This window comes from Alosa pseudoharengus, unplaced genomic scaffold (genome assembly GCF_046254945.1).
Source record: "Alosa pseudoharengus isolate Yale_2024_CS ecotype anadromous, Long Island Sound unplaced genomic scaffold, YU_APseudo_1.1 YU_APseudo_1.1_scf_18, whole genome shotgun sequence".
Taxonomy (NCBI): Eukaryota; Metazoa; Chordata; class Actinopteri; order Clupeiformes; family Clupeidae; genus Alosa; species Alosa pseudoharengus.
Window position 1 is genome coordinate 24331753 of NW_027468650.1, and position 13169 is coordinate 24344921.

The 13169-nt window shown below is 46.2% G+C and overlaps 1 protein-coding gene across 1 annotated transcript; it reads right to left on the minus strand.

Moving 5' to 3' along the window:
- Positions 1–2463: 2463 nt before the first annotated feature.
- chpf2 (chondroitin polymerizing factor 2) lies at positions 2464–13107 on the minus strand. Its single transcript, XM_076290679.1, has 5 exons — positions 11908–13107; positions 9686–10250; positions 7258–7440; positions 4313–4771; positions 2464–3964 (listed from the first exon to the last, which is right to left on the minus strand). Exons 1-5 carry the CDS (start codon positions 12183–12185, stop codon positions 3146–3148), a joined length of 2304 nt encoding a protein of 767 aa, XP_076146794.1. The 5' UTR covers positions 12186–13107; the 3' UTR covers positions 2464–3145.
- Positions 13108–13169: the final 62 nt, after the last annotated feature.

Below are 13169 nucleotides of genomic sequence, written 5' to 3' on the forward strand. Positions count from 1 at the left end.
TGTGTGGCCTACGGATCATGGAAAAGATGTGGGTGTTGTGTGCTGTATTGCGGTGATAGTCCAACATTTCAAGTCAAACAGTTTTTTTCTTTATTATCAATACAGACTGCTGTGATATTACAGGGTACTTGGAATAGGAATAACTGACGGTCTAAGCATACCAATCCTTTAACATAATTTGGTTTCACTTGAAATCCCCAATTCAGTTTTTTAGTGTGGTGCTGCCATCTTGTGGCAAGTCATCTGATCAACAGTTGAAATGCTCTATGGGTTGATGAGGTCAGCATGTTCAGATGGGGAGGGAGTTATGTGGGTTAACAATAAACAGCCAGCCTCACAAAGAGTGAAAGTGAATTAATAAACTACACTGAACATACAAACATAAACCAGTATGTCTGATAAAGTAGTACCACCACGGCTGATCATTGACGTGTTGCTATAAAGTTGGTAGATAAGGTATTTGAACAAACTGATTTTATATTTAAATTATCTAAATTAATTATTCAAAATATGTATTTATCCACATCTAATATTGAGATTATATTGATCTAAACTTACTTGTTGACTATTTGACTGATTCAGACTGTAATGTATTCTCTCTCATTGGGCTGCCGTAATGTTCCCTCATTTATTTTTGCCCCATGTGTATAAACAGCAGCACCTCCACTGGAGAAAGCTCCACTTCTCTCTGGCAGGCCTCTCCACACACACGCCATACCCTTGCGCTCAGACAGGCTCTGTATTGTGTGCCGCTCTCTTGCTGTGAGGAGGCAGGTGGAAGTCTTCTCTCTGGTGGGCAAACATGTCCGTCCAACACCCCAGCACCGCCCCCAGTCTACCTCGCACACAGAGACCCTTTCAATCACCTCGCTCCCTGTCCCTGCTTTGCCGGCCACACTCACTCGAGTCCAAATCCACCGTCCACAACAACAAATAACAGCAGAGAGGCGAGGAATGAGGTCTTTAACAGAGGGGTTTGTTCTCCTCTAGTTCTCGGCTCTCTGCTGTTAATCACTCATTCTCTCAAAACTCTTAAAGAGAGAGGAGAAAGAAAGAAGAGGGGGTGATGTGTGAAGGGAGTCATTGAGAACCGCAGTAGGAGAACGGTTCACTTTTCCCTCAACTGGAACCAAGCCAGCGCGCCGGCAGGCTGCTCGGGCTATAGATGCTAGACGTTCTGCGCAGCCTCCACTCTAATCTCCCCACAGACACATGTGCACTGAATTTCTGCCTGGCGCTGAGAGGCCCCGCTCCCCTAGAGGGAGTGAGAGTGAGAGCAAGCAACAGAGATGAAGGGACCGGGGGAGGAGGGAGTCTGTGAACTTGGTGAGGAGAGGGGGAGATGGAGGAAAAATGAAAGAGAAAGGGAGACTTGAGCAGGCAAAAGGGAGTTACAAGAGATACTTTGAGTGTGAGTTGAGTTCTACCAATAAATAATACAGAGAGAAAGTAGATGATAGGAGAGACAGCCAGGAATAGACCGTGTGTGTGTGCATTTGTGAAAAGGACTTTGTGTGTGATACAGAAGTGGTAAACATGTCACTGGCAGGCCTGGTAAGATACTCTATGTACGGCATACTGTGCAGACAGCGCTTCCAAGGCACACTCACACAGCTCTGCACACTCACACAGATCTGCAGAAGCACTCAGTCTGAGGAATGCACTCTGTGAAAACCACACAAGTTCACTCCTCTCTGCTCCCATCAGCTAACGTCTGCCGACAGCTCACAGCCAGAGGTGTGATAGAAATTTAACACAGCGGTATGCAATGAAACCTTCTCATGTGCAGCTTAGTTTTGATGTCAAGGATGACCTGACAAGCTGAGAAATGAATTACTATCAAGTGATTGTCCTATATGAGGTCACAAAGTGGTACTATGGGTTGAAGTGACATACCATTATCCTACACAGGTATGGTTCTCTTATCAGTGAATTATTCCATGCAGTAAAACTGAGACATTTAACGGATAACTAATGTTTTTTTCAATTATGAGCTGAATTCAATTTAGCTTGAATGCATGTGTTGCTGTGCGTCTGTACCTCTGAGGCTGGGGGGGCTGCAGAGAGCAATATTTCACGCGGCCCTTCCATTGAACCCCATCTGTGCAAACACAGGAAATTGAATTGGCCCTGGGCGCGAGCCGAGGATTACGGCCGGGGAGGGAGACGGCACGTCTCCAGTAGCAGTCTGACAACAGAGAGGCCAGAACCACTTATCAAAGCCCCTGGCCCCGCATGTCACTCCTGCCCTCCCTACATACCCCAGTCAAGACGGAGTGACTCCCTACAGGCCCAATCCCCAAAGGTATGGCGCTTTGCGATATGTACAATTGACTCATTCATGTCTACTCTACCAATATGCATACAATTTCACCAAGAAAATGAATAGCTATATTTTAATTTGATTTAAATGAAAATTTTTGATAAATGAATTAATGTAAATGTAGCAGTAGTGTAATTAATTATTCATTATTTAATTATTGCCTGAAGTAAACATCCTGCTGAGCTTATACAGAATCCATACAGAGGTAACAGAAAATATGAAGAGTTATGGTAACAATATCTAATGAAAGTCTCTAGTGACTCACTATGTCACACATCGCACAGATTCAGATTAATTGTTCTTCTTTATTACATTTTTAAGACATGGCTTCATTTCAAACTTCATACAATCAGGTACATAAAAGACACATCCAAAGGCTCAGGGCTGTCTCACAGCATTAAGGAAGGTCTGATAAACATGGCTGACCTTGGCCATCGATCACCCCCCCCCCATCCCCACAGTACAGCAGGAGAAGGCAGCTCCTTCACTGGCACAGTGAGCATACATTATCATGACATGGCCTGAAACAACTTAGTTTAGGCCGTCCCTGGTCATTCCAACATTGAAATATGTGCTTAAAGTACAGCAGAAAACTTGTACTGTTGGCAAGTTCCGCATCCCCACCCCGGCGTACAAGTCTGCCGGAGGGAATTGTGTTCATGGCATCGCGTGACTCCTTCCAGCATCGTAAAAAGTTAAGTTCTCCAGTTAAGGTCAGAATAAGGTCAGATTGTCTGGGAAAACACCAAGCAAGTCAGTTTGACCCTCAAGTTGAGAGTGGGGAGGGGGGGTAGGGGGGGGTCAGGTGTGTCCCAGGTAAGCTTAGGTGCTGTTGGCCTGCTCCTGCTCGAACAGCGCCATGGCCAGGTGCGAGCGCGAGGCCAGCCCCTCCAGGTTGCTGAGCATGCAGCGGTGGTAGATGTCCTCGCTGAAGCGCGGGTTGCACGTGCGCCGCACGTACTTCTGCACCAGCGCCGGCTCCACGGCACGGAACACGTGCAGGCCCGAGTAGCGCACGAAGACGTCGTACACGTCCATGCTCTCCAGCAGCTCGTCGTTGTCCAGGATGTCGGCGGCCATCTTGGTGCGCGCCGCCATGTAGTCGGCGTTGTAGAAGCAGGCCTCCTCGAAGACGTGCCGGTCGAAGTGGCCGTCGTGGAGCGTGTCCGAGCCCAGCGACGAGGAGGAGGAGGCCGAGGGCTGCTGGTCGCGGTAGACCAGCGCCGGACTGTACTCCTGAAAGTGGATGGGGAAGAAGACCTGCCAGTTGCTGATGGCGTTCATGCGGCAGCGGTTGAGGAAGTCGGCGTTGACCTCGGTCCACACGCTGGCCAGATAGAAGAGCGTGTCCACCGGGTGCTTCTTGGAGATGATGTCCATGAGCTTGACCTGCGAGGGCACTTCGGTCTTGACGCTGATCCAGGGGATCTTCACATCGGCGTAACGCTTCTCCACTTCGCCGATCATGGCCTTGGCGCCGGCGAACACGTCCGTCTGGCTGACGCGCTGCGCATCGAACGGGTCGTAGACAAACAGGAAGGCGAGTAGCACGTTGTCGCGGGTGTCCAGCGCATTCATCACGTACGCGTCCAGGAAGTTGCCCACGTAGTCCTGCTCACGCGCTGTCACCGGCAGGATGACCTTAATGATACAAAAACAAGAATGAAACATGGAACAAAATAATACAACATTTTGTTCCACCAGACATAACACAGATGAATAAGTCATAGCAACATTGTACAAGTAGTGGTTCGGAGTGGTTTTATTTATTAATTTCATTATTTTATCTACTCTTATTTAAAACATTTAGAAATGACTAGACCATTGAGTAGTTTCAGTATGTGTCACTGACTTGCCAGTAAAATGCGTGTAAAGATGAATGACGTGTGTTAAGTGCCTGTGTTGTTCCAAATGTGTGTCTACGAATGAGGACACATTTGCTGCAAATGAAATTCATTTACAAATGAAGTGACCTGCACCCGAACTGACCTGTACGCGCGTGGCCTCCGTGACGTAGGGCATGGGGATGATCTCCACAGCGCTGAGCGGACGCAGGAGGCCCACGCGCTTGGCGATCACCTGGCTGTGGCCCTTCTGCGTGTAGGCCTCGAGCGCCAGGTCCAGCTGGTACTCCATGCCCCGCGTGGGGTCGAAGCGCCGGTAGCCGTTGAGCAGTCGCCGCTTGCGGAAGCGCAGCTGCGGCTGGTAGCGCTCGTTGAGGCGCTCCACGGCCGTCTCGAGGACGGCGCTCACGTCGGCGCGGTCGGCACCGCGCAGCTCGCACTTGGGCGCGCTGTCGGCGCACGAGTAGATGTGGTCCTCGGTGAAGTACTCCCAGTTGATGACCTCAAAGCGGGTCTTGGGGTGGAAGGGCGGGTTGATGCCCACGGGCCACGTGGCACCAGCCTTGCCCTCGGGGGTCAGCTCACTCAGGTTACTGATCTGAGCCTAGACAGCAGGGAGACAAGACAGAAACTATTTATTAAACTATATCGTAACTAAATAGTAACTATAAGTATTAAAATACACATCGCCCCTGCTTGAGCATCCAATTACAAAAAAAAACACCCATATTAAGGAGATCCTATCACAACTATCATTATCACTGATAAACAAAACTAAATGTACCAAAAGTAATTGTACTGCTTTGTAACGGTTTGTAGAAGCCATGGGATTTTGTGGGAGGTAGTGCTTCATGGTTTTCAATTCACTTATCAATTAGTTATAGTATGAACAATATCATACCAGTGAAACACAAATGAAGACTGTGCCACATTGAATTTGGACATGTTGTGGGCCACTGCTTTATCCACCATTAACATGTGTAAATACAGCGCTATACTGTATCCTTTATGTAGGTACATACTGTACTTTGTGGGCTGCCAGATAGGACTAATCCATGGCAGCAGAGCAGCTGTGAAGTCTGTAAACAGTACAGGATGAAAGAGAGTGCTGTGGCCCTGTTTAAATCTGCAGCTGTTTGCATAGTCACTGCATAAGTACAGTCATCAAGATGCACAGAAAATGGTACGGAAAACAGGAGGCGTAACTAAAGCAAAACAGTCAGTGAAAGAGCTCTCGTGGACTTGCATAATCGTTAACACAACTTTGAACAATCGACCCCATTTTATGACCTTTTTAACAACCATAATTTTGTTGGTCTTGAGTCATGTGTTGTTGATTAGCAAGCAAAATGTGTTGTTTTTCACATACACACACACACAAACACACACACACACATTTAGGGCCTTGCTGGTGAGTGGCGTCGGCACTGACTGAGGGGACATTATTAGGCCGCTCCTGCCGGTTTGACACGCCAGCTGGCCGCCTGGCCCGGCGCAGTGCAGTCATGGGGGCTGACCCTACCATTAAACACGACTCGTTCCTCTGGAGACATCATCCCCTCATTTCCTGCCGCCCGGTGACACCATAACGAGCACTGGCGCGAGAGCCAGAGTGGCGTCCGAGTGAGGGAGTGTGTGAGTGTGTGTGTGTGTGTGTGTGTGTGTCAGCCTCTGTGTGGGTCGAGCCCAGCCAATAAACTCTGGCAGGAGCTCCACTGACTGCTGGCCTCCAGGACGGCTCCCATGTTGAAGGGGAGGACACCGTAGTGTCTGCTAAAGCCAATAAGCTCACAGTATAGTTGAGAATGTTTTTTATTTTTTTTACACATGAGAATGTTTTCACTATGCTTAGTGTTGCATACGACTGAGACACTGAATCAAGTCCCTGTTGTCCCACAACGTGACCACTGGCCAGCCATTACTTTGGCTGACGCCTCATGGGTGACTAAGGTTTGACAAAATCTAAATGTAACCCATATGTAAACGTTGCAACAACATTGTGGTAGTGCATTGAGGCTGATGCAGTTCTGTGGACAACTTTGTACACAGCATGAAGATATCCAATCAACAACTGCTGTTCATCATAGGACATTTTTTTTATATTGGCTTTACCTACATAGACTTTTTACAGCTACCTACTATCTAACCCATGCAGTCACTCTTATACTTCTTCCCTTCATTAATTCCATTTAAACAGCAGAGCATGTTCATACATAGCTCAGGAAAGCGGAGAAGAGGAAGAGCTGGCTTTTCACAGACTAACTCTGCCGCCCCAGTAAACCCTCAAGGATCTCAGCTTAGGGCAAACATTCCAAAGGCTCATGGAATGTCATGGCTGACTGAACAAAAAAGTGAACCGCTATCAGCAAGATTGTCCCACATTTCAATAATCTCAGCAAACCTCAGCAATCTTCAACAAGACTATACCTGGATCAGGTCCTATTATATATAATGTCTCATGTTTAATTTTAAGCTAGTGAGTTGACCGCATTGAATAGACCTGAATACCGGTGACACTGTCAAATTTCAGCTGTTCTATCCAGTTAATCCAATGTATTCTTGATGAGATGAGACCGAAGAGGCTGGGGTTGACTTCAAGTGGAGGAGGCTTTAGATCAGTGTTCTCAAACTCTCTCAAATTCTCAAACTTTTTCAGACCAAGGACCACTAAACCAATTAAAAAAAACCTCACAGACCACCTAGATTAAAAAAAAGAGTAGACTTACTTCAACAGTATATTACACAACAGGCCTACTCACTAAACCACCTTGCTTATTGTCTTTGCATCTTGCTTATTGTGTCAGAGGATTCATATAATTTAAACTGGCATACCTTACATAGGCAGTGTTGCAGAACTGTTTGGATTTACATACAACTTGGTTCAATATTGCAAACAACTCATCTATATTATATTTTACCACGTCTGCTCGCAAACCACTTGGGATAGCTTGCGGACCACCAGTGGTCCCCAGACCACACTTTGTGAAATGCTGCTTTAGATAGACCATGTGGGCAAAATACTGACATCTGAGGAAGACCTCTCTTGTGTCCAGATACTGAGGAGATGGTCCTGAGACTCTTGTGACTCACCTGCAGCTGCTGGATCTGAGCGTAGGTCCAGTCCAGCTCGATCTGGCTGAAACGCTTGTGCAGGCGGTACATCAGGCCTGGCTCGGACACTGGGTGCACGGTGAAGGCGTTCTTGAACTGTGGGCTGTCCTCACGCTCGGGGTCGGCGTTCTTACGGAGCTCAAAGTAACGGTACGTCATCTCCTGTGTAAAAAAAAGAAAGAGAAGTGCTCAAGGAACTTTTCTAGGAACAAAAGGACTACCAACTGTAGCCTACAATGCTGTAAAAAATATTTGGTCACTCAACTTTTCCCAAGCAAGCCATCCTGCTGCTGACTAAGTTAAGTGTAGTCTCATGTATTAACACTACATTGATACAACTTGTGCTAAATTATTTTATATTAACAAATATTAACAAATATTGAGGAAGGCGCAGTGCGTCGAAACGTCAGTTGATTGTGCACCATAATAAAACAAGTTTATAAGTTCTCTGAGTGCTCCGGTCATCCCTGGGTTTAGTCTCTTCGAAGTAGCCCAGCCAGTTTCTCCAAATATTAACAAATATTATATACCGGTATATATTATATTATATTAATATTATATTAACAAAAGATCTTGTCTGACTTGCATATTTCACTGTGAAACTGTTTTATCATTTTTCCCTACATCTAATCTTCTACTCATCAATCTAACACAATGATTGCAAAATGGGACAGTTAACTGTAGCAGCAGAGCAGATATTTTCAAATAAATGACAACACATCCGCTTGCACCCCACCGCACCGACTTTCTAGAGAGAGATATCAGCTCCAAATGGAGCGTGGACAAGGGAGAGTGAGCGGGAGAAGAGGCGAGGCGAAAGCGTTCTCAGTGATGGGTGAGTGCCGCTCACGGCAAACCCTGCTTGAAATATGGCCTGTGTCAGCCCTGCCTGGGGTTCTGCACCGCTCCAGCTCAGCGTGGGCTCATCAGACGAGGGAAGCGAGGCAGGCACTTTCAGAGGGAAGGGGACCATGAATCAGACGGAATGCAGACAGAGTAAACACGGCGGAGCCTCGCCGTACTGGCTGGCACTGCGCAGAAACAAGCACTCCAGCACTGGAAAGTCTAGTGTCAGTCCGACATTTCATGAGCTCAGGGGAAATACACAGCTACCACATAAACCAGCTATAACACCATAATGACACACTCGGTACGTCTCTACCGATGAGGGCCGTTTATTAGAAAATATGTGCAGTGCTGGGGAAATGTACAGTACATTTTGAGAGAGATTTCACATTACTCATGTCACATTAAAAGTTTTACAAAGTGCTGTATACAGCAATACATTGCTGTTGTTTATGGCTTTCTTTATCCATCAGTGTCAGTATCTATGCATGCTCCGAGAGGGCATATACATACTATTTGCCTCACTAGACAATATTAATAGTATTAGTATTAGCCACATTATTGGCGTATGTGGATTTATCTTTTCTGCTTCCTTACCTCACCCCTTCTCTAAATGTCCCACTACAGGCTAGTCCAGACAGCGGTAATCCACAGGGAAAACAACGAGGGCTGTGTGACTCTATAGCCCTGGATTGGTGACACACTGGAAAGTGGAAGTGGTGGAACAACCCTTGTGCCTCATGCAAGAGCATGGGTGTTGCTTTATTTCCGGCCCCAAACCCTGACGTGGTTGATGCAGAGACTGGTTTATATGCATGCTGCCTTAACAGGGGAGCCTTATAAAAAATGTCTATGACGTTTCATCACCACCATGGTGGAAAAGTAGAAACAAACACCCCTGGGTTTTTAATGTCAGAGAAATCTGGTAATGAATCTCAGGTGCACAGCAGTAGTGGTTAAGTCGGGAGGCAGTCTGAGTCAGGAGGTCACTGTAGTGGACTCTCTAATTAGGGTAACCTCAAGTCTCATCCCAGCTTTAGAGAACACAAGGTACAGAAGACCTCAGAATGTACAGGAACTCATAACTTTAGGCAAAAGCAACATAAGGGCCTTTCATTAAGTGAAAGTAAGAAGCAGAGAGCAGAGCACCAGATGACGTGAAGTACAGTGAAACAGCCTTGTATATGTCTTAAAGGGCTTCCAGCTGGCTCAGACCAACTGTTTCAGTTTCAGTCTAACAAATGGAAAAAACCCAACACACACTCGGTGACGGTGAGTAAATTGTTCAGAGACGGCAACTTTGCAAAATGATGCCAGAAGACAATAAGCTATTTGAGAAGAGAGAACAATGGTCTTCAAAGTACGCTGCATGCACTTTTAAGTATTATCACAGATATCAAAACTAAAGGCTATAGTAAGAGAGTCTTGAGATAGAAGACAGAAGTACATTTCGATTGTTTTTTCTAGACGTAATTATAATACACCAGAACCAACCCTCACAAGATCTAATTCTGTATAATCACTAGATACATTAAAGTGCCACTAATCCCCAAAGCCTCACCTGGTGCACCTCCACGCAGCTCAGACCCAGATAGTCGATGATGCAGCGGCCCAGCCACTCGTCAGGCCTGACGCTGAGGATGTCATTGCGGCAGGAGTCCAGGTGCGTCTGCAGGCGGGCCAGCAGGCTGCGCGAGAGCAGGTAACCGTAGCCACCGTGACAATAGCGCGCGCGCTCGTCGCCGCCGATGAACTCCTCGGCACGGCCCATGTACAGGTCCTGGCCGGCGCTCAGGTGGCCCGCCAGCTCCATGACGCGCTCAGCCTGCGTGTACGTGTCGTCCTGCGCCAGGTAGAACCAGTCGTAGTCGTTGCCGTGGTGCTGGTGCAGGTGGCGCACCGTCTCGTACATGAGCCACACAGGCCGGTCGTCGCCGTGCGTCACCACCGACATGCCGTGCGGCGCCTTGGCGCTACGCAGGCCCGTGAAGAAGAAGGTGCGGTGGAAGTGGTGCGCCACTGTGCGGTTCACCGCCACGCCCAGCGTGTTCAGGGTGGCGCGGGACGTCAGGATGCCCACCAGGAGGCGCTCTCGGATGCCCAGCTCCGTGTGGATATAGCGCGTCCTGATCCGGAAGGGAATGCAAAAATACAAACAAGGGGAATTAATAACCATGTTTATGTGATTATGATCAAATACTTTGATGTCATGCCTGAGGGAGCTCCACATCAGAGTCACACTGTATTATGTTATTAAGTCCTGCTTTGTGCTCCTTGACTTCATAAGTCACTGGATTGATTTTCTCATTCATTTTCATGTGCTTGTGTTTTTTTATGGTGAATGGATCAGCAACACAATGCAGCTGGCCCAAATATCCAGCGCCGGAAGAACCTCTTCTAAAGATAATGGCTGACACAAAATACCCTGGGGGTTACTCTTACTGTCTAGTATCCAGTCTATACATTTGACCTGGAACACATTAAAATTCTTATCCCTCGAGTCCACATAAAAGCGTGTTTTTACAAAAACAATTTCTGAAAATGAACACAGCAGCAGACAGTCTCAAAACAATGCGGCAGACCCTAACTGTAAAAGGCTTCTCATCCACAGGCATCCAAATGGTTCTATTTGAAAGCATATCAGTGGGCTTGATGTTCCACCTCTGTGCCTAACAGACCATCTGCAACAGCTAAACATTTATGTCTAAACTCACAAATATCAATTTTGTGCAATATTTGTTGATGGTGTCTTTACAAATTTTGGATACTGAAAAATATAAGACAAAGGGATGCAGTTTTCATGTAAGCTTATGTTTTCGTCCTGGAGTTGATAATGTCCTCTTTAACTCTATAAGACTATTACAACAATAGGCATACTAAAAGGGGCTCATCCCGTTTTGAGGTGGTAATCAGATTAAAATGAGACGGTCCAGACAGAGTAAAGAGGACATTAGGCTGGAGTCTCTTCAGAATTTGACCATGTCAACCGTTTTTGTTGGGAAATTGTAGCTTCCTGGGTTTTGCTAATGTTGCAAGACATTTTCAACACAGCCTAACGGCTGTTTCCTGTCTTCCCTGAAAAGGCTTCTTTATTTCTAACTATGCTTTGCTGAGGGCCATGTTCTACATAAGACTGAAGAGATGATGGCGTACTTTGATAAAAGCAGAAAGGAAGCATAATAAAACACACACATGTCAGAATGGCCTGTATGACCAAACAAACATCCTTTCTAAAGAAATGATGAATACCCCAGTCAACCCCAGTCATAATTCTTCCAAATTGTCCATGTTTGCACATATTCTAGAACTTTACCTGTGGGGAGTAAATGAAAGAATGGCTAAGTTGATAAAATGATTAGGTTCATAAGAATTCTGCCAGTCTAACATTATTTTAAGAAGATTATTTAGATAAGTGGGCATAAATGTATATAGTAACCAGCAGCTCTTGATAGGATCTACTGTGGATATTCAATAGCCTGCAGCAGAGCTGTAGAGATAATGTTGAAATGGCATTCAAGTCTACTGAAACTGCATCCAATTGCAGGCAGTGCATATTATATCCACTATAAGATTGTGTAGCCCAATGAATACTGTAGTGTAGTGTCTCTGTGGGCCTTCACACTTAGGTCTATCTCCGTTCTCATAAAGTGCTGAAACTTCAGAATACTTTATGAAAGATATCTTGCTGAGTCTATAATCTATAACACTCATGGACTACTATAGTGCACTGCCCTTTCAATTGATAGCCTAGTGTTTAATGTAGTCTACTAGCAAATAACTCACCTGAGAACTTTCTTGTGTGGTTTGTTGGGGTCCTTGTGATAGGGCACAATACGTGGCTGGAAGTCTTCGTTTCCAGCTCCACCCGCCAGGTTATCCTGAGATTCTCCCAAATGACCGCCGGCAAACAAACCTCCATTCCCAAGCTCATCACCACAGGTCTCCTCCGTGTCCCCCTGAGTCCATGACACCATCAGCAGACTCAGGCTGCAGCCCAAAGAAAGCCCCAGGATGAGGGGGAGGGCAGGCCGGAATACGGCGAGGAAAGATGAGAGACGCATGGCACACCTGGGTCAGCTTCGCAACGCTCTGTCAAAAGCACTGTATCAAAGACCGCTTTGAAGTCCTTTTTGAAGAGAGGGGAAATACGCAAAGCTCCCAGCGTCACTCCAACTTCACCTTTGTTATTATTTGGACTACGACCAGGTAAACAATGGGGGTGACAGAGGCACCCCAAAACAAGATGATCTGCCGCATCAAATTCGTTACAGTGTTCACCACTAACATACATTACATTTACGAAGCACAACGAATGTTCTCTTATAAGGAGCGATCTTCCTAGTCTATGCCAAATCGTAGCTTGCTACAAATCCTGGAGAAATATTTAACGCTATTAACATTAGCTAGGACACCACAGAATGATGTGTTGACTCTGTTGGGAGGTCAGTCAAAACAATAAAGACAAGACGATTTGTTGATTTGTTTCAGTCTCATAAACACTTGCTTGCTGGATCCACGAAAATAGTTTCTTTGGAAGACATCACCTCCTGAATGCAGTTCCAGAAATTAACAGTTAAGAAGAACATTACCGAATTGATAAGGCTAACGTGAAGTTAACGTTAGCTATGAACAGTTCCCATCAGTTCCTTATAACGTCGCCCGCTTTTCAAGACGATGTTTTCCGCATTTAACGTCGGTCAGTTTTGTGATATATATCACACAATGTTACATCGTTATAACAAGTAACGTTAAATTGTCTTGTTCCAAACATATATCCCACACTGAAGTTATGGGTCCCCATTGTCCTCGCATTGCCATCCAAGTCTCCTAACCTGCTCCTAACGGTACCGAGCACGACACAGAAAGAGAAGAGGAAGAATAATGTGTTGTTACCCTAGCCCTCCGTAGAAACAACATACGACCAAATACGTTCCACTCCTCAATCTGGCCCGGCCTGTCCACAGCTCACACTCAGTAATGCTGGTCCTGGAACTGGTGATGTTTTCAATCTGTGATCCTCAAGGCAGACACGTCATCAACCGTGA

Coding starts and splice junctions, on each gene's coding strand:
- chpf2 (XM_076290679.1), bottom strand. CDS start 12,185: ATGCGTCTCTCATCTTTCCTCGCCGTATTCCGGCCTGCCCTCCCCCTC. Junction 7,441..9,685: donor GCTGCGTGGAGGTGCACCAG/GTGAGGCTTTGG, acceptor TTTTTTACACAG/GAGATGACGTACCGTTACTT. Junction 4,772..7,257: donor CTCAGATCCAGCAGCTGCAG/GTGAGTCACAAG, acceptor CCTGCTGTCTAG/GCTCAGATCAGTAACCTGAG.